Source organism: Monodelphis domestica, chromosome 7 (assembly GCF_027887165.1).
Source record: "Monodelphis domestica isolate mMonDom1 chromosome 7, mMonDom1.pri, whole genome shotgun sequence".
In the NCBI taxonomy this organism is placed as follows: Eukaryota; Metazoa; Chordata; class Mammalia; order Didelphimorphia; family Didelphidae; genus Monodelphis; species Monodelphis domestica.
In genome coordinates, this window is record NC_077233.1 from 68,070,496 (window position 1) to 68,092,681 (window position 22,186).

The following is a 22,186-nucleotide window of genomic DNA, read 5'->3' on the forward strand; positions in this document are numbered from 1 at the left end:
TCTCCAGGCTACCTCACTGCCTTGATAATTCTCTTATTATTAATGAATCATATAGTGAAAGTTCTTGGTTTAATATGTGTTAGATTAGATGATTTTATTTTATTTTTTTAAACCTTCCATCTTAGAATAAATACTGTGTATTGGTTCTAAGGCAGAAGAGTAGTAAGGGCTAGGCAATGGGGGTTAAGTGACTTGCCCAGGATCACACAGCTGGGAAGTGTCTGAGGCCAGATGTGAACCCAGGACCTCCCATGTCTAGGTCTGGCTCTCAATCCACTGAGCCACTCAGCTGCCCCCATATTAGATGATTTTAGAAGGTCCCTTTACATTGAGAAATCTGTGAACCGATTAGACATGGGAGGATGGGAAGAGGAAAGTCAAAAGTGATACCAAGACTTCTCCTGGACCAATGCTAATGTCACTAACAGTAATACAACCACATTTTCCTTTAATATTAGTTAGGAATTTCTTATAGCACTCTATAATTGTTCAGAACCAAGAAGAAGGGCATTTTGCTTTGTCCCTGAGGCAGGCTTTCATATCTCTAGCCAATGAAAACTCCATGAAGCTGGATGTGGATAATTCAGTCCCCTAAGATCAGTCCATGATCTTTTGTTGCAGCTTCTAGAATTTCTTCAGATAGCTCACAATTAGAGTCAAGATCCTGGTCAATTCTTTCTGAAACTCCAGAAGTTATCTTTGAAACACTAAGTTAATATGTTTACTTAATTCAGTTCTCATTATTATGATGTCCTAATGTTCTGTGAGAGTAATGCTGTTGTGACCTACTTCTTAGCTGTACTGGACTTTGTTAAAGTTTAGCCCCCTGGGGTAGCTAGGTGGCTCTGTGGATAGAGTACCAGGAAGACTCCTCTTCCTGAGTTCAAAGCTGACCTCACTATCAGTGTGACTCTTAACCCTGTTTGCCTCAGTTTGCTCAACTGTATAATGAAGGAACCAACAAACCACTTCTCTGTCTTTGCCAAGAAAAACTACAAACATGATCACCTTATCAGACACTAACGAACAATAAATTGGAGGCACTCTTAGAGGGAAGGAATTCCCCCTTCCCCCATCCCCCAGAATAGGCCTCTTGCATAAATTGGGGTTGGGTTTTGAGCTGATTCTTGAAGCAAGAATAGCAAAGCCTCACATCACTGCAATTTCTGGGATACAGGAAAAACTGCAACCTCAGAGCCCCAAATCTCTCGTTTCACAAATACAAATGCAAGGGTTCAAAGAGAGGAAAATGAATGACACTCTCACTAAACAGATTCTTCCCAGGAAAGCGAGTTTGTTGCTTGGTCAAAAAAATCGTATGGAGACCTAAAAAGTGAGGGAGGAAGTAAAGCAAAGGAAGAAAAAAAGAGGCGATAACGTAGAGAAGTGAAACTCAGAAAGTCCAGAAGAATTCACAGGGTTTCCTTTGGTCAGCGGTTGTGGCCGAGTGCTTCTCCCGTGGCCCCCAAAGCTGGGGATGAGTGAATTTATCCCGAAGGACAAGGTCTCGCCACCGATATGGGCGGGGGAGGGTGGTGGTGGGGGATGGTCTGAGGGGTTGGTCTGAGGGGTGGATTGGCAGCAACAGGAAGGAAGACAGCAGCACTGGGCAGGACCTGGTAGAGAGGGGCCGGGCTTGGGCGGGCACAGAGACCAGGGACCCTCCGCTCCAGTCCCACACGTGGGTTGAACACACGCAGCCCAGTGGAGGGGCTCTCCGTAGTCTTACGCCTGGACTTGGGACCGGCACGCACGCAGCGCGCGCACAGAGTGACACACGCCGTGTGCCACACTCACACACACGCCCACATTCAGAGGCGTTGTGCACCGCAGCTGGGCCTCCTGCCAGCTCGCAGCGCGTTGTGCTCCCTGCTTCCACCGCCATGGCTGAAGGTGCCTACCTAGGATGGGACTTCAGCACCCAGCAGGTACCCGCCCGAGCGGCGCCACCGGGGCTGGGCCAGCGGCGGCAGCTGCTTCTCCCGAGCTCGGGGCCACATTTCTTTCTTTCTTTCGGTTTCCGGGCACTCACTCTTCGCTCCACCTCTATTCCTGATTCTTGACCCCTGGAATCCTCTCCTCTCTACGACCTTTCCCGTTAGTATAGGCCTTTCTCCTCTGCCCTCCCAGGATCGCTTCCCACCCAAGTAGTCCGTCTCTGGTCCTAGGACCTGTCACTCCGACTTCCTCCTCCCCACTTCCTCCGGGTATCTGGGTGACTGATGATCTAAGATCCAGATGATCTACGAATGAAAAGCAGGGACACTGAGCCCCTCTTTGGGCCTTGGTACTCTACCAACGCAGCTGCGTCTTGCCCTCCTATTCTTATTGACTTTTTTCATTCATAGCTTCCCTGGTTGACTCTAGTTCAGGGCCAGAGCTCAGAGTACAAAGGGCACGATCACAGTTTCATCATAACGGGAACGCTTTGTTGCTGTTTGGCATTCATTCAAGCAACCAACAAATATCAGCTACCTATTGTGTGCCAAATGGGTGCCAGGCAATGGACATGCAAAGACAAAAATGAAGCAGCTCCTGCCCTCAACAAGTTGACACTCTATCTGGGGAGAAAACATGAGTAAATATGTATATAAACATAAATACGGGATAATTTGTGGGGTGGGAGAAGGGGGAGTGGCAGCAGCAGCTGGTGATATCATGAAAGGCTTCACTTCTGTGGCACTTGAGATGAATCTTCAAAGGCAGTAAATATAGGGTGTTACACCAGAACCAGATCTTGATTCTGTAGAAAGTCATTCCCTAGGATGCCCCTTCCAGTATTAATATTTATATAGGTTACTATTTGTTGAAAGATCTCCTCTCCTGATAATAACACTACTATAGTTCTGTTTGGTACATTTTAAAAAGTGGAACTAAGTACCTTTGTTTTATTTTGTTATGAAATTTAATCTTTTTTAATTGAAAAATTTTAATTGATTAATTAATTAAGAATATTTTTCCATTGTTACATGATTCATGTTCTTTCCCTCCCTTCCTACTGCCCCCCATAGCTGACATGCAATTCCACTGGGTTTTACATGTGTCATTGATCACGACCTATTTCCATATTATTGATAATTGCACTAGAGTGATCCTTTAGAGTCTATATCCCCAATCATATCCCCATCAAACCATGTGATCAAGCAGTTGTTTTTCTTCTACTTCTACAGTTCTTCCTCTGAATGTGGATAGTGTTCTTTCTCATAAGTCCCCCAGAATTGTTCTGGATCTTTGCATTGCTGCTAGCAGAGAAGTCCATTACATTTGATTGTACCACAGTGTATCTGTCTCTGTGTACAATGTTCTCTTGGTTTTGCTCCTTTCACTCTGCATCAGTTCCTGGAGGTCATTCCAGTTCACGTGGAATTCCTCCAGTTCATTATTTCTTTCAGCACAACAGTATTCCATCACCATCAGATACCATAATTTGTTCAGCCATTCCCCAATTGAAAGGCATCCCTTCATTTTCCATTTTTTTCCACCACAAAAAGCACAGCCACACATGAGATTTTTATCTTCTTATTTCATGATACTATAAAAATATAAGTAGATGAAGTTTGGACCGAGAAGAATTCCAACTTTGAGGAGAAACTGGCCTCTATTTTTCTTGTTCTAGCCAGGTGTTCTTAACCTTTTAAAGTCATGGCCCTGCTGGCTTTTTGGTGATGTCTATGGATCTTTTTTCAGAATAATCTTTGGAAGTGCATAAAATAAAATAAATAAGACTACAAAAAAAAGCATTATAATAAACATTATTCACCATTAGGGTATTAAAAAAAAATCATAGACCCACTTGGATGCAGAACACTGCTCTAAGCAGACCTTCTGCTTAGACAGTGGTTCTCAACCTTTCTAATGCCGTGACCCTGCAATACAGTTCCTCATGTTGCAGTGACCCCAAACCAAAAAATTGTTTTGGTGGCTACTTCAAAACTGTAATTTTTCTACAGTTATGATTTGGAATGTAAATACCTGATATGCATTATGTATTCTCATTGCTACAAATTGAGAGGTTGAGAACCACTGGCTCAGAGGATAATGAATATACTTATCTCTGACGGACTCTTGGGCCAAAATGCAGCTTATTGACATAGTAGGCCTCACTTCCTCCGTCTGTAAAATGAGGAGTTTGGACTAGATAATCTGTCATGTACCTTTTAGGTCTCCATGTATATTCTTATGACATTCTAAAATGAAAGGGTAGGATTAGATCAGTGATGGTGAAACTATGGCACAGGTACCAAAAATGGCATGTAGAGCACTCTCTCTGGAGACATGGCTGCCCCCCCCCAACTGCACTTGAGGCCCTTTTTTCACATCATTTGCTCCTCTGCCCAGCAGCCCAATGGCAGCACTTTCTCCCCTATGTGGGGTAAGGGGTGGGGCAGAGCATGCCCCAATACTTGGTGGGGGAGGGGCAAGGCACATGATCTCTGGGTGGGGGCAGGCACAACATTCTGTCTGGGGGCAGGGGCTGCCCCAGCATACCATCTCTAAAAGTTTCACCATCAGATTATATTTGAGTTCCCTTTCAATTCTAAATCCTATGCCTGGTCACGGCATTTTGTTTTTCCCAAACCCAGTCTTTCATCCCACTGAGAGGAACTGTTCTGGTTTAACAAGTTTTATAACTCAGGTTTCTTTAGATCTGCAGGGGATTAGAATGTGTGAGCCACTGACACTTTATTCTTGCCCCTGGCTTTCAGAACTCCAGCCTCCTCAGGTAATAACCCCCTGAGGAAACACAACAAAGCAGAAAAGATTGCATTTTGGTTTTTAGCATCCACTGCCCATTCTTAGTATTAGCATCAGCTAATTGACAAATAATGATTTTTCTAGCTCTCAATGAAGAATCAAAATTCAGGGTAACAGAAAATGGAAAGCAACATGGAGGTATAAGTTGTTTGAGAAGTAGCATTAGATTTTCTTTACAGATACCTCTAAATGTGTATATATTACCACACAAATATATTATTACGTATTTATACATACACAATACATGTGTATAAACACATATACACAAACACACATGTATGTGCTTATATGTGGAAACAACACGTTTATTGCATGCATATATACGTGAGTGTGCATATGTATGTATGCATACATGCATATTTCTTTGATTAGCTCAACAGAACATCAGCTCCTGAAAGGCAGTTGCTGTTTTCATTTTTGTCTTTGTTTTCCTAGAGTCTAGCATAAATTATAAATGCCTGTTGAATTAATTGGCGGTCAGAATCTGTGGACTATAGGGTAGAGGAAATTCCCAATATGGAAATCCCTTTCTCCCTTTCCTCCCAATATAGGTTAGCAACTCTTCCATAATTTAGTCTAAGTATTATTGACAAGGGCAGTGGTTCTCAGACATTTTGGCCACGGGACTTTGTAAGGCTCTTAAAAATTACTGAGGACTCCCCTCAAAGAACTTTTGTTAATATGAGTTTTATATATATATATATAATATATATATATAGTGTATATATATATATATATATATATATATATATATATATATATATAATGAGGATTACTGGGCAGCTGGGTGGCACAGTAGAGAGACTGCTGGGTCTGGAGTCAGGAAAACTCAGCTTTCTGAGTTCATATCTGGACTCAAGACACTTACAAGCTCTATGACCCTGGGCAAATCACTTAACTCTGTTTTGCCTCATTTTCTTAGCCCTTACTGCTTTTCTACCTTGGAACCAATACTTAGTATTGCTTTTAAGACAGAAAGTAAGGATTTAAAAGAAAAAAAGAACCATTAGCCCAGGGCACCATAGTTACATGGCTAGTAAGTGTTTGAGGCAGGATTTGAACCTAAGTCTTCCTAATTTCAGGTGTGGCACTCTATTCACTTTTCCAGGGCATTTTTTCCATAGCAGGAATAATGATTAATATTATTATTATTTAATTTTTCAGTTACATATAGAAACCGTTTTGACAATTGTTGTTTGATATTTTAGAATTCAGGTTTACTAACTCCCTTCCCTCCCTTCATGAGGCAACAAATACTTTGATATAGTTTATACCTACCTGTGTTTCCATGTGATGTCTATTTTCACATTGCTCTTGTCATGATGGAAATCACTTGTCACACATATCGTAGAAACCTCATGAAGGAAATATGGAAGATGGCATGCTTTGATCTGTGCTCAGACTCCAAAAGTTCCTTCTTTGGCTGTGGATGGCATTTTCATCATGAGTCCTTTATGGTTAAATGATTAATATTATTAAGGAGAAAGTATTCCAATAATAAAGCAAATTATACCTTGAGACAAGCGAATTTTTATTACTGCAATTACAGGAGAGTGGCAACTGAAATTTTAGCTTAGAATTTTCTCCTCCCCAAATGTTTCACACAGAGGTTTTATATCTTCTATACAAAAGGGTCAAAATGTTTCTCATTTAAGACAATTTTGAACTGATAGAGAAAAGCCTAGACAGAGTAGTAGCAGAGGAAAAGAACATCAAAGTGCTGCTGTCCAATTTCCCTACATTATTTACCTTCTTGTTATCAGCAAGGTCTGATGCTGTTAGGACAAAGATTCCCCTAAGATAAAAGGAACGTTTGGGATTTCTGAGGTCACCTGCTGCCTTCTCAAGGTTAATCTTACTACTCAATTAAGAATTAGAGCTTTTCTCTCTCCTTATCTACCGGAACAGAACAATTTTGCACCAAAACAGCACTGATTAAAGTGTGAATGGATTTTAATTGATACTGGAGAAGAGAATACTTACTGATTCATCAATGTATTAAAGAAAATGGATCTGAAATTAATATATTGGCCTTTCCATTGACAAAAACCTGAATTTAGAGGAGACTGGAGTTGTTAGGAGGAGAGTAAATCCCAAATTTACTTTGGAGGAGAGTAAAATCCCAAAATGCTATTATTTATTCATTCATTTAAACCCTTACTTTGTCTTAGTTACAAGTCTAAGAGAATGGCAAGGACTAGGCAAAGGGGTTTAAGTGATTTGCCCAGGGTCATACAGCTAGGAAGTGTTTGAGGTCATATTTGAACCCAGGATCTCCAGGCTCCAGTCCTGATGCTCTATCCATTGAGCCACTTAGCTGCCTCAAGTGCTATTATTTTTAAAAATATATCTGTGATTTCAGCAATAAAGAGAATCCCAACCATGGAAATTTCCTCCACCAAGTAAGATCACCTTATGTTTATAACAGTAAATATTCATAGTGAGTTGCCTGGCTTCAAACTGAGATCCTTTGGCACAAGTCAACACAGTATAGCAGAAAAAGCTCTGGCTTTAGAATTAGAGGCTGTGAGTTCAAATCCTACTTTTCCCATTTAAGACATGTTTGATCTTTTTCTATTCACTTAATCTCTTTGGGCATCAGTTCATCTGTAAAATTGGATGCCATTCTAAGGTCCCTTTCAGCTCTAAATCTATGATCTTATGTCTGTAAATCCAGTTTTCCTTCTAATATATGACACTATCAGAGAGGTGGCATTGCATTCTGGGGAGAGCTGGTGTCAAGTCCTGCTTCTGACATATACTAGCTGGAATGACCTAGATAGAAAACTTGTCTGTAACACTTATTATTGTGCTTGTCTTATTTCCCTGTTAGGCTGCAAATTCCTTGAAGACAACAACCATATCTTTGTCCCTTATCCTGTCTAACTCTGTGTCCTGGCCATGGAGATTTGGATTTAGTTGATTAGGAGTTTCTTCTCATTTGAACATGGCTTGCCTACCTTAAGTGCACCATCTTTGAATGAACAGCACACATAAAGGGAATATTTAGTCTACTTGAGTGTGAAGACCAAAAAAAATAATTTTTGTGCTTTATTTATTTATTTATTATTTTTTATTTTCCCACATTTCCATGTAAAAACAATTTTTAACCCCCTTTCCCCCACCAAATTCTTTCCTATCCACCTTCTCTCCCTTCCCACCCTTTTCTGAGATGGTAAGCAATCAGATATGAATTTTATATGTGCAATCATGTAAATGAAAGCAGTATTATTTGCATTAAAAATAAATGTGCTAAATCCAAGTATTTCTTATTAATTTCTTAAAGCACCAAGGTTTATTGAAGCGTGTTATGATACAGCCAGTTAATAATACATACTTAAAGTAGTAATACTGCATTTCTTTAAAATTTCAGACTTTTCATAATAATAATAATAGGTAGCATTTGTACAGGTATTTTTAAAGTCTGAAAAATAGTTTCTATATATTACCTCATTTCATATTCAGAGCAGCCCTACAAAATAGGTGCTATTACACCTCCACTAAAAAAAACAAAAAACAACCCTTACTTTCCATCATAGAAACAACTATAAGACAGATGGCAATGGCTAGGCAAACAGGGTTCAGTGACTTGCTCAGGGTCACCCAGCTAGAAAGTGTCTGAGGCCAGATTTGAGCCCAGATTCTCCTGACTCCAAGCATAGCACTCTATCCACTTTACCACCCAGTGGTCCCTTATCAACTCCATTTTACAGATGAGGAAACCAAAAATAAGAGAGATAATGTGATTTGCTTGTGGTCACACAGCCAACAAAGCATCTAAAGTAGGATTTGAATGCAGGTCTTTCTTACTCCCAATTGATTACTGCACTTAAATCCCTTTGACTGTTCTGTCCCACTAAGTCTATATTAGTAGTTGCAGGTTAGGAGGGAAGGGGAATGTTCTGAGCAGCTCAGAAGCAGGTCTGGAGAACCTAGAACTTGAGGACAATGTGAAGCTAAACAAAGGGTCCTGAATGCAGTTTCTCCTGCTCTTTGAATGTGCCTATTTTTCATATCTTCCTGTTAATGACCTGTGACTGGAACTGGAACTGGAACTGGAACTAGAGTTAACTTAAGCCTTTCTCAATGTTATTTGTTGATTTGTGAAGTACTTTCTGCTGACCCATTTATATGGCAGAAGCAGACTTTTTTTTTTTTGCAGCCAACCTGTGATGCTTATAAATATTACTTCCTCTGTTTTTATAAATGACAGCTAGATGGCAAAATGAGTGTGAGACCTAGTGTCAGGAAGACCTGAGTTCAAAACCAGCCTCAGACAGTTACTAGCTTTGGAACCCTGTACAAGTCACTTAAAATGGTTTGCCTTAGTTTTCTAATCTGTAAAATGAACTGGAGAAGGGAATGATGACCCACTCTACTACCTTTACTAAGAAAACTCCCAGGGGCAGCTGGGTAGCTCAGTGGATTGAGAGCCAGGTCTAGAGATTGGAGGTCCCAGGTTCAAATGTGGCCTCAGACACTTCCCAGCTGTGTGACCCCGGCCAAGTCACTTGACCCCCATTGCCTAGCCCTTACCACTCTTCTGCTTTGGAACCAATACACAATATTGACTCCAAGACGGAAGGTAAGGGTTTAAAAAGAAAAAGAAAAAGAAAACTCCCAATAGGCTTACAAAGAGTTGGACCCAACTGAAAAATGACTTGACACAATTTTACAAATGAAGAAACTGAGATCAAGAGAGAAGAAAAAACTTCAGTGGGGGCAGAGTTGAGATTCATGCTCCCACATCACACCACCACCTAGGATACAAAGAAAGACTCACCTTTTTCTCCCAAGAATAGTGTTCTTGCTCTGGAACTCTGTCTGTTTTCATGTCTCTTTTCTTTGTTCCTCTGGTACTGTTCCCCTATTCTCCTGCTCACCAATTCTGCTCATGATCCTTTAAGCCAACCTCAGGAAGGACCAGAAAGGACTGGGCTCTCTGTCAAAAAAAAAAAGTTATTGGTCTTTCTACAGAGAACTGGTGGGGGTGTGAAATCCCAGTTGGAAGAGAGTCTGGTATAGCCAAGGAAGAAAGGAGGAAGGCCAGAGCCCTGTGGCATGAGGGTGAGAAAGAAGAAGAAAGCTGGGAGCCCATCCAGGTGTGAGAAGCATTAGAGAGCTTTAAAACCAATGGGACTCACTCACGCAGCTCTGAAAAAATGTGGGAATGAGCCTGCAGGTTTATGGAATAATAAAATGTGAGAAGTGGAAAGGGATCTTAGAGGTCAATCAAGTTCAGACCTCTCATTTTACAGATGAGGAAATACAGCCCCAGAAAGATGAGTGACTTGTTCGGGGTCACATAGATAGTAGCAGAAGTGAGACTAGAACTTAGCTGTCCTGATCCCTAACTTAGCGTTCTGAAAGCCATGGACCTCAATGGAAAATGTGGTGTGTTGACTTGGCAATGCTGTATATTGATGATATTTTGTTCTTTGAAGAGGGAGTGGATTTGGGGACCTGGAAAATTGAGGCAGTTAGGCAGGCAGTAAATAAATATTTATTAAACACCTAGTATGTGCCAGGCATTGTGCTAAGTGCTGGGGCCATAGAGGAAGGTAGAAAACAATCTCTTCTCATTGAATGACGACCAACTGTGAAAGACTCAGCTATTTTCCGCAAAGCAGCAATCCAAGACAGTTTTGAAGGCCTCATGATGAAAAATGTTATCCATCTCCAGAAAAAAGAATGGCTGAAATCTGAAGGCATTTTTGAAGCCTGTTTTAAGAAAACTTTTAAGACTTTTCTTGTTTTCTTTTATGTGTGTGTGTTCTTTCCCAGCATGTCTAATATGGATATATATTTTGCTTACTACACATGTATGACCTATATCAAATTGCTTGCCTTCTTGGTGAAGGGGGAGGAGAAGGAGCGGGGGAGAGAATTTGGAACTCAAAAATGGATGTTAAAAATTGTTTCTATCTGAAAATAGAAAAAAAATATTTAAAAAAAGACAATCTCTTCTCTAGAGGAACACACAATCTACTAGGAGAGACAACATGCAAACATGTACAAATAAGACATAAACAGAATAACCAGAGGTAACCAAAAGAGGTGAGGTTTGGGCATTCAAGGGGATCAGGAAAGGCTTTTTGGTAGAAGGTGAAATTTTAGTAGAACTTAAAATACTCACTCTTTAATTTGATAGCTCAATATTGAACCCATGAGTATATTTATATGGCTACTCCCTCCCAGCTACGTATAAAAAATACTTACAGAGGTTAGCTAGTTGGCTCAGTGGATTGAAAGCCAGGCCCAGAAATGGGAGGTCCTGGGTTCAAATTTGGCCTCAGACATTCCTTGCTGTGTGACCCTGGGCAAGCCCCTTAACTTCCAATTTCCCAGCCCTTACCATTCTTCTCCCTTGGAACCAATTGATTCTAGATTGATTGTATTGATTCTAGAACTGTGGATAAGGGTTTAAAAAATATTCACAGCCTTTTTATCCTTTAGATAATAGGATCATGAATTTAGAGTGGTTAGGGACTTTGAGTTCAACTCCTTCATTTTAAAGATAAGGAAACTGAAGCCCAGTTAATTTAACTGAAGTTAAATTACTTACCCAAGATTACACAGCTAGTGGGAGGGGAAAGGAATAATCATTTATTAAGCACTTACTATATTCCAGATACTGTTCATACTTTATAGATACCTCCTTTGATACTAACAATAAGCCTGGAAGGAGGTGCTATTCATATCTCCATTTTACAATTGAGGAAACTGAAGCAGGTGGAGGTTAAGTGACTTGCCTAGGATCACACAACTAGAAGTCAACTGAGGCAGGCTTTAAAACTTGTTCTTCTTGATCCCCAAACTCATTTCCCATTTCTTTGTATTCTCAGGGCTTAACATAGTGCCTCACAAATAGTTGTGGTTCAATAACCCACGTGTGTAGGTCTATTTGTAAGCCCATTTCATGTTTGTTTGTTTTTTTCTTGGCAAAGATAATGCAGTGGGTTGCCATTTCCTTCTCCAACTCTTTTTACAGATGAGGAAACTGAAGCAAACAGGGTTAAATGACTCACACAGTCACACAGCCAGATTGTCTGAAGTCAGATTAGAACTCAGGAAGATGAGTCTTCCTGACTTCAGACCTGTCATTCTGTCCACTGTGCTACATGTATCAAGTACTTAAATGCTTGATTTACTGACTATCCATCACACCATTTTGACCCTTCTGTGTGATTCTTGACCATAATTTTCTTTCAGTCCTCTACTAGTTATTCACCGAATGCACAGGAGACCTATCTCTGGCCTCCTTTTCATGTTTTGTGTCTACCACTGGAGCCCTGAAGTTGTTCATTATCCTTCACTAGGAATGATAGTTCTGATGATACCCCCAATACACAAGGTCCATGGGCCAGCGATAGAAGGGAGAGCAGGAATCTTTGCTTTGGGTAGTATCCCTGACAAGGAGAGCTTCATCTTCTGTTGAATTCCTCCAGAAGAAGGGAGCTAGTCATTCCTGTTTTGGACAGATTCTCTAGGACTTTACCAGATAGTTCAATTTCTTCCCTCTGATTCTAAGCAGAGGTCTAATACGTCTTCTTGGAGATGGCCCTTTAGATATTGGGAGACAGAAGACATATATGTTCCCCAAAGAAAACTCTGAGATCGTTGCCAGTCAGCCTCCTCTTTTATACATACCTACATATCTACCTTGTAGGGACATCGTGAAGATTAAGTGAAGTGATGGCTGTAAAACATTTTGTAACGACAAAGTGCTATATTGATGTAGACTTGGGCAACAAGTTGTGTGTGTGTGTGTCTGTGTCTGTGTGTACGCAGACGAAACCTATCACAGATCACTGACTATTCCATCCCCATTTAATCTGATCTAATCTTTTTTTTTTAATTTTATTTCAGGTGAAAGTCATTGCTGTTGATGAAAAACTGAATGTCACCTATGAGGAGAGTGTTAATTTTGATAAAGAACTTCCAGAATTTGGGTATGTTTAAAACAGTGTATGATTTAAACCTCAAAGTCTTTTACTCCCTAGAATATTGACATGGAATCTACCAGCCCCAGCTATTTTATTCCTAACCTGGAGATGTGAAGGAATATCGGTTTTAGGGATCCTAGTTATTTAGAGATAAAAAGAGAGAAGAATGCAGGAAGGGTTCCCTTTCAACTCTAAATCCTATTAACATCCCTCAACCTCAGTCTCCCTTGATGCAGTACAAAAGCTGGATTCAAATCCCACTTTGCCACTTACTACCTGTGTGGAAGTGAGTAATACACTGAACCTCTCCGAGTCTCAGTTTCCCTATCTGTAAAATGAAGGGATCCAGTTAGGGAATCTCTGAGGTTCCTTCCAGATCTGGGGATCTTGTCTAGGTGAAATGTTACTCTGCAGAGATACAAAAGGACTATAGAAAAGAAGTGTGTGTGGGTAGGGGAGTGGGGAGAGGCTACAGTTCCTGGGACCAAGGAAGATACTTGCGCTTGATTGTGAACACAGACACTTCAGAAGAGTGTGAACAGGCCAGACAAAAACCAGGGTAATAACAGAGTTGTCCCTTTGGGGGAAGCCCTCGACTTTTCCCATAAAGGGTATCTCTGGGTCAAGACTAGTTCTATAGTTTCTTTATTTCACTGCTTTAACTTTGACCTATTGCTATATATGGCTGAAGCTCCCATTCTTCAGTCTCTCTTCTATTCCTCTTTGCCTCTGCTGAGAAAGTCTGCTGAGGATCCAAGCCTTGGAATCAGCCACAGGCAATACATGTTTTACTAGCACTTTGTAAACTGAGCCCAGAATTGAATGAGAGCAGAAGATCAGGCTAGATTGCCCAGGGCTTTCATTTTATTTACATGCTTCTCCTTTTCAAATCATTGCCTTTTGTTTTATTTGGAATATTTTATTGATTTTAGCACAACACTATTTTTCTAATAACAACCCCACCTCCATCTCTGAAAATGAAACAATCCAGTTAAGCAGGATTTGAGCTGTGTCTTTTCTGTGCCCCTGGAGTGTCTCCGGCAGACAAAAGGCCATCTTTTTAACATCAGCATTCTTCCAGGCCTGTTAAATGGCTGTAAGATATGGACTGTCAGGATCTCTAAATGAATAAAGTTGAGGATCACCAAAAGGCAATGGAGAAAAGTGCATGCTGTTAGGAGTAGACTGGTGTTTTACCAATGCAGGAGAAGTAGTGCCAAGAATATCATCAGAGAGCTGGACCACTGGAAAAGGAGGGAAGCTGATCATGTAACTAACAGATGGCCCAGAGTGCTCTGTTGGTGTCTTATTTGATGTTGCAGAATCTAGCACAGGGGTGAAGCTCAGTGGATTGAGAGCCAGACCTAGAGACAGGATGTCCTGGGTTCAGATCTGACCTCAGACTCTTTGTGACCCTGGACAAATCACTTGACCCCCATTACCTAGCCCTTACCTCCCTTCTATCTTGGAACCAATATTTAGCATTGATTCTTTTTTTTTTAGCATTGATTCTAAGATGGAAGGTAAGGGTTAAAAAAAGAGATTCTTCTAATGCACCTCTCCAGGGGTGACTTGGGTGCTCCTAGGGGTCCCTGAAACTCTTTCAGAGGGTCTTTGAGATCAAAACCTTTTGCAAAGTAATACTCAAATGTTTAATAGACAACTAGGTTTTGTAGTGGATAGAGTATTGGACTTGCAGTCAGTTCAGCATTCTTTAAAAAATTTTTAAACCCTTACCTTCCATCTTGGAATGAATACTGTGTATTGGCTCCAAGGCAGAAGAGTGGTAAGGGCTAGGCAATGGGGGTCAAGTGACTTGCCCAGGGTCACACAGCTGGTGAGTGTCTGAGGCCAGATTTGAACCTAGGACCTTCCATCTCTAGGCCTGACTCTCACTCCACTGAGCTATCCAGCTGCCCCCCTCCCCAATTCAGCATTCTTAAGGAGACCTGTATTCAAATCCAGCCTTAGACAGCTATGTGACCCTACACAAGTCATTTAATGCCATTTGCCTCAGCTTGCTCATCTATAAAAGGGGAATAAAAATAGCCAAGGTTGATATCAGGATCAAGTGAGATAATAGTAAAGTATAAGAAACAAGGCCCAGCAAGATGATCCAGGGATAGAGCACTAATGTGAACTTAGGCCCTTCTTACTCCAGGCCCTGGTAGAGAGTCTGACAGGACTGAACAACAACAAAGTGGACTGATTGTATCTTGCAAGATGATGAAATTTCCAGTTAAAAAAGCCTCAAGCTATTGCCTTTCATACCCACATTAACACACTGGATTCATTGAAGCATTGAAGTATTACTAATCTGAAAGAATTAGAATCAGAATCACTGAAGCTAAGGGTTAAGGGACCTGCTTTAAGGTCATCTAGTCCATCCCATACCTGATCCAGAATCCTCTTTACTCTAGACCTGGAGAGAGGATATCCTAGGTTCAAATCTGACTGTAGCTAGCTGTGTGACCCTGGGGAAGTCCCTTAACCACTATTGCCTAGCCCCTTATTTCTTGGAACCAATCCTTAGTATTGACTCAAAAGCAGAAGGCAAGGCTTTAAAAAATCCTTTCTACAACCTACTTAATGAGTTCTTCTATCTGGGGGTCTCTGCTCTGTAAAGGCAGCAACTTTGGCTTATTTCATCTTGATGTCTTTCAAGATTGTTTTGGGAAGTTGAGGAGATTTGCAGTTTGAGGGGGTGGAATTCCCAAACTTTTGTGGGGATACACTTCAACAATTTAGGGATTTAACAGGAGTTTGAAGTAATTTTCTAATTCCTGACTCAGGAAAGGGTCTCTGAGCATAAGGGGGAGAACAGCATTTAATTCTGGGTTGAAGGTCTACTGACTTTTGCTGGATGAACCTACCAGGTTCCTTGTGTTTTACCCTGAGACTATCCACCTGAAAAGAATTTAACTCTTTTTCAGTAAAGAAGCTTAGTTCTGGCTATAGAAAGCCTAAGGAGACTTGACAGCAATCTAGCCAGTGATAGCAGAAAGCAGCTCAGTCAGTGGTGATGCCCTGCATCAATGTTATACACTCATCAAAAAGTATGAGAGTGCTGCATGTTGATATGACCAAAATCATAGAATAATGTGCTAATTCAACTAGACATTTACTTATTTATTTAAAACTTAGAATCAATATTAATTCTAAGGCAGAAGAGTGGTAAGAGCTAGGCAATGGGGGTTGTGACACACAGGTAGGAAGTGTCTCAGGCCAGATTTGAACTTAGGATCTTCTCATCTCTAAGCCTGGCTATCTATCCACTGAGCTACTTAACTCCCCTACCTTCTTTTTCTTATCTGAAATTGATTCATTCACCTCATTGAATAAACATTTATTAAGCTCCCACTATGTGTTAGGCACTGTGCTAAAAAAAGAGGCTAGAGAGAATTCCTAATTTCAGGGAGTTTACAGTCTAACAGGAGAGTCAACATTAAAACATAAAAAGCAAACTGTGAATAAGACGAATAGGAAATAATTAGCAGAGGGACGGCATTGAAATTAAGAAGGTTATAAAAGATGAGATTCTGAGTTGGGACTTAAAGGAAGCCAAGGAGGTCAGTAGTTAGAGAGGAAGAGGGAGAGCCAAAGAAAATGGCCACAGTGGAGAGATGGAGGGTCTTGTTCATGGAATAGCAGGATACCATTATTGCTGGACATAAAAGGAAATGTTGGGGAGGATGATGTAAGATGACTGGAAGGATAGGAGAGAGCTAAGTTATAAAGAACTTTGAAAGTCAAACAGAGCATTTTGTATTTGCTTTTGGAGTCAATAGGGAGCCACTGGGGTTTCTTGAGTAGGAGAGTAATATGATCAGATATGCATTTTAGGATAATAATTTTAGTGGCTGAGTCTCCATTCAGATGGATTGGAGTGAGGAGAGACTCGAGGGAGGCAGACCCGTCAGTAGGCTATTTTAATAGTCAAGACATGAGGTGATGAGGGTGGTGGTAATGTTAGGAGAAAAGAGGGTGTATTCAAGACATATGGCAAAGGTGAAACTGACAGTTCTTGATGTTGGGGTGAAGGAGAGTGAAGAATCCAGGATGGATAGAATGGAATTCTGGGTTGTGAGCTTGAGGGCCTGGGAAGATGTTATTGCCTTCTCTAGTAATTGAAGGAGGGAAGAATTAAGGGGGAAAGATAATGAATTCTATTTTGGACATATTGAGTTTATGAAGTCTACCAGATATCCAATTCAAGAGGTCTGAAAGACAACTGGAGATTCAAAATCAAAGATCAGCAGAGAGATTGGGGCAGGAAAGGTTGATTTGAGAATCATCAACATAGAGATAGTTATTAAATCCATGGGAGCTGATGAGATCACCAAACAAAGTGGTATAGAGGGAAAAAAGAGGTCTCAAGATAAGAATCTGAAGGGATACTTATGGTTAGAAGGCATGATCTGGAGGAGGATCCAGCAAAGAAGCCTGAGAAGGAGCATTCAGATAGGTGGTGTGAAATGGAAATCACTTTAAAAGACTGATATATATTAATTAAGGTCGCCAAGGAATTCAGCTATGTAATTCCTAAATGAAAACTCAAGTCAACAGTCAGCCTTTTATGGAGTTTTTAATTACTAACAGGAGGAAAAAAGGTATGAGAGAGAGAGAGAGAGAGAGAGAGAGAGAGAGAGAGAGAGAGAGAGAGAGAGAGAGAGAGAAAGGGGAGAGAAGGGAATAGGGCTTAAATACCCACTCTTCTTAGGCTGGCCCAAAGGCCCAAGGCCTTGGATAGCTGAGGCAAAGAAAAGAGATCAGTCCCTATCACTCACATGACCAAAATGGAGAAACAGTCTGAGGGCCTCCACTCCAAGCACCAGCCTCCAACAACCTCCTCTCCTTCACACAGGAAGTCCCCAGACTCCTCAGCTGTCCTCTACCTCACTTCCTGTGTCTCACCTGTGCCAATGGTGGCTCTAGCTTAACCCAGGACTGCCCAGAGGTCTGTCCCCTTTGCACATGTCTGTTGAAGGTCATATTCTCAAATAATTAAATCTCGAGCTTTGCTGCAGCCCTTCCTAAATCCTGTTACCCTGAGTAGGGTGGAGATTGTAATTTCCAAGACCTGATTCTATCATTCCAAGTATCTCTATTGTTATTGATCAGGAAATAGCCAAATCCAATCCCATCCTCTAAAGAATGGTTTGAACAGGGTTGAGTAGTTTTGAAATTCACAGTGGGAAGAAAACTAGAAAAGAGGGAGAGTGATCAACAGTACCAAAGACTTCAAAGAGATCAAGGAGAATGAGGATTCATTGAATATGGCAACTAAGGGATTATTAGTTACTTGGAGAGAGCAGTTTCAGTGAGATGATAAGGTCAGAAGCCAGATCATAAGGGGTTAAGAAGTGAGTGAGAGGAGAGAAAGTAGAGACTCCTTTTCTAGGAGTTTGGCCTCAAAGGACAAAAGAGAAATAGGACAATAGTAGAAATGGAAAGATCAAGTAAGGGTTTTTCTGGATTAAGGGGAACATGGGCATGCTTGTAGGGAGCAGGAAAGGAGCCAGTAGAGAGGGAGACTAAAAAATAAGTGAAAAAGTGAAGTTGACAGAGGGGGCTATTAGTGGGAGGAAATGGGATGGAATGGGATGACTTGAGCAAGTAGAGAGATTAGCCTTGGTAAAGAGAAAGGTCACTTCATCATATGAGTCCATTTGTGATGGAGGAGAAAATGGTAGTGACATCTGAATGATAGAAGATGAGGAAGAGGGGAGAAGAAAGAGTTCATGGCAAATGGCCTCAGTTTTTTATTCTGTAAAACATGAGCTCCATGGGAGGTTTGAGGTTTGGAAGAGCCACTGTGGAAAGGGGTTAATGAGTTGATAAAGAATGTATAGCAGGATTGCCTAGCAGCTGTGAGGGCTCAGTTGAGGCAGTGTAACATCAATTTTTAGTGAATTCAGTCAGAATGTGATTTTCAACCTTTATTTAGCAGCATTTCTGTAGGAGTGAAGATGATGAATGTTGGAAGTGATCCAAAGCTGAAGCAGGATTGAATGAAATTGGTGATATGGGAAGGGATTCAAGTGTTAGTTTGAGAAAGCACATTTAGACAATAATTTGTTTAAAAAAGATTCAGTGACCAACAGGGGGCCTATGATGATGTCTGTAACTCATGTCTTGATTGAGAGGTGATGGACACAGAACACAGAATGAGATATATTTTAAGATGTGGCCAATGGAGGGGTTTGTTTTGCTTGACTGGGTACATTTTTCTTTCTTTCTTTTTTTTCCCTGTGGGGAGGAAAAGGTAAAGGAAAAATAAATAAATGCTTATTTATTGTAAGGCAATTCCTCCCCTCCCAAAAAAACCCCTAAGGTGTAGAGAAATTTTTTTGTATTTGGATCAAGGAAATATCTACACCGAGGAAATCATTTTTAAGTACTGGAATGTTTTTTATCCTTATATTACCAATAAAGCCTCTGAAACTTGGGTTATGTGAATTGACAATCTAGGACTAAAAGTGTGGGAAACCATCAAGTCCACGATGTCTGACATGGTTGCACATGAGTTCCAGAGTTGTAAAGCGACTTTCTGGAAAAATAAGGCACTCATAGAACCCCTCTCTGTGTGACTTCTCTCTCTAAAGGAATTGTTATGATTATTATTCTCTCCCCAATACAGGAGAAATAATATGAGAACAAATACTTATAGGATTAACACACATATATCCCACCTTAATCCCCCAGACTATTACCCCAAAAGATTACATTCACAGAATTAAAACCTAAAGATCATCACCCCCTTCCTTTCCCTCTTCACAGAGTTACATTCACTCCCATTACAAGCCAGGCAAGCCAAGAACATCAATCACCTTCAAGGCACACTCCACTGAATTCTGTTTATGGACAGAAACCAGGCAACATTGCCAGGTGCTTTAAAGTAACACAAGAAAAATAGAACTTGTAAATTGAGGAAAATCCCAAATCTGGTTTGCTATTAAATTGCCCTCTAACCTTGTACCTAGCCCAGAAATGTTTTGTTACCCATCTCCCAAGTAATTGTGATTGATTGTGAAAGCTTACCAAAAGTAACAATGATTCTCCTAGGTCAGGGAGAACTAACCTCTAGATCACCCTGTTTATGTCATTCATCTATAGCAACAATGTTTCATTGACTATCTCCTTAGGCTATGAGTCTGTTGTTAAGTTCCATGGAAACATATGTGTAGAAAATTGATTGTGTGCCAAAGAAGTATGTACTTGAAACTCTATATAATAAACCAACCTCCGTGCCATGGCAGAACACTGTGTGACGCCTATGTACATGGGCCTTTGCACACAGTGTCTCCATTACTCGACTGGATTGTCACATCTAGACAGAGTAACCTCAGACCCTCAGAGAGACCACTGAATGGATCTCTATATAAAAGGACACCAAAAAGCAAATATACAAATTCAGGACAAGAATATTGGCCTATAGGGTCACAGGTCTGGCTTTGCCTGTAGAGGTAGTAGAGTATATGGAGTATGGAGTATGGTGTATGGAGTAATATTGGTTTTTTATGTGAGAGTATCTGGCATCATCTTCTACTTATTAGCTATATGACCGTAAGTATATCCTTTATCTCTTTGGGCCTCAGTTTCCTCATCTGTAAAATGACAACAATTTATGGGTTGCCTTGAGGAAAGCTCCATGTAATTGTTAAAGTGTTACAGAAATGTAAGTGGTTTTTATTTTTTTTCTCTTTTTTTAAAAGTTTTTTTTTTCCCATGGTTACATGACTGTGTCCTCTCCCTCCCTTCTTCCCTAGAAGTTGACAAGCAATTCCACTCCATTATACATGCATTATCATAAGTGGTTTTTATTAGTCAGAAATGGCTATTTTCATGATGTGTCTATCAAAGCATACAGTATTTGTGTATGTTTCCTGATATTACAGAAAGGCTGAATATAATATACTATGATTAATGCAATAGGATGTCTTTCAACAAGCATTTACTAAGTACCTACTGGAGATACAAAGACAAAAATGAAGGTCTGCCCTCACAGAGCTTACCTTCTCTCAGGGAAAACAACATGTATGTATGTACGTAAGGTACATAAAGCAATTTTTTAGAGGGGGAAGCTTGTCATCAGCTGTTGAGAAAATCAGGAAAGGCCTCATATAGGAGACGATATTTGAGCTGAGTTATGAGGGATCCAAGACACAGCAGGGAGGAAGGAATGAGTGCATTTCAGGCTTTGTACCTAAAATGATTTGATAAAATTACTTACCTCTGAGCAGAGACTCCCTGTCATGGGAACCTGTTTGATTTTGAGGGGAAACTAAGTTTAGTAAAATTACTTGAAGCTGCTACTACTTTTTTTTTTTATCCCAGAGCAATAAGGATTAGGTAATTGGGATTAAGTGACTTGTCCAGGGTCACACAGGAAGTGTATGAAGCCAGAACTCAGGTCCTCCCAACTCCAGGCTTGGCACTCTATCCACTGAGCAACTTAGCTGCCCCAAATTCGGCTTCCTGTTAATCCCAGGATGCATGTTTTTAGCCCTTCAAATGAGTTTCTTCAGGTATGTTCATATGACCTATGCCATATGAAAACATTTTTTGTGGTCCCTTTCTGTTTAGCATGGACTGTTTAACAAGGTCTGATCAGCCTGATGTGACTGACATATAGCCACTGGAGATTGGCAATAGGATCTGGCACATAAGAAATGAAAGACATTGACCCTAACCTCAGTAATTCTTTGATTTCTATGATACTCAGTTACTAGCTTTCTCCTTGTATTTGGTATATGTGTGGAGGAGTTTGAGGAGGAAGTGAGGGGAGAACTTTTTTCTCTGCTCCTATTTTATTATCCAATATAATTAGGACTGTGATTTTACCAGAGCCTTAAAACCTAAGCAGGGAGCAAGAAAACTGAGTAGAGAAAGCTCTGGTTCAGTAGAGGGAGCTCTCAGCTCAGCCTTGGACTTGAACAAGCCTTTCAGAATGGAAGCCAGATTCTTCTCTACCTTGGAAAGCATCTCTGTGGGGAGAGGTGATGCTTAGAACTATAGACAATGCTTAAAGCTACTAAGGATCATTTATGCCATTCCTTATCTCTAGAACGCCCAAGACATATCATGGAGACTTTGTCACAGCCAAAGCTGATCTAGTGACAAAGGTCATCTGCTTTGTTCCTCCTATTTTAATGGGAACATCTTGGGGGTGGAGGGAGCATCACAAAATAGAACATCTTTGTTGTAGACATGTGTGTGAATTTGGGAGGTGGGAAGAGAAAGTGGGACTCATTTGGAGCAAGGACTGGGTTGAGCCAATGCAGATACTGGGAGCTGAAGGTAATTGAGTGGATTTTTCAAAGCTGTTTGCAAGGTTGTTCTGTTATCCCCAGGAGAGTGTATCTGGTCATTTTTGTCAGTGATGGTGCCTAGTTTCTTTTCTAAATCCTTACCTTCTATCTTAGAATCAATACTGTGCATTGGTTCTAAGGCAGAAGAGTGGTAAAGGCTAGGCATTGGGAGTC

At 40.7% G+C, this 22,186-nt stretch overlaps 1 protein-coding gene across 1 annotated transcript in view; it reads left to right on the forward strand.

Moving 5' to 3' along the window:
* Window positions 1–1,569: 1,569 nt before the first annotated feature.
* The window catches only part of XYLB (xylulokinase), a 287,508-nt gene continuing 266,891 nt past the window's right edge, over window positions 1,570–22,186 (forward strand). Inside the window, exons 1-2 of the mRNA XM_056804817.1 lie at window positions 1,570–1,928; window positions 12,625–12,707. Coding sequence (XP_056660795.1) covers window positions 1,884–1,928; window positions 12,625–12,707 — 128 coding nt within the window. The 5' untranslated portion in view covers window positions 1,570–1,883. The remainder of the gene's footprint in view (window positions 1,929–12,624; window positions 12,708–22,186) is intronic.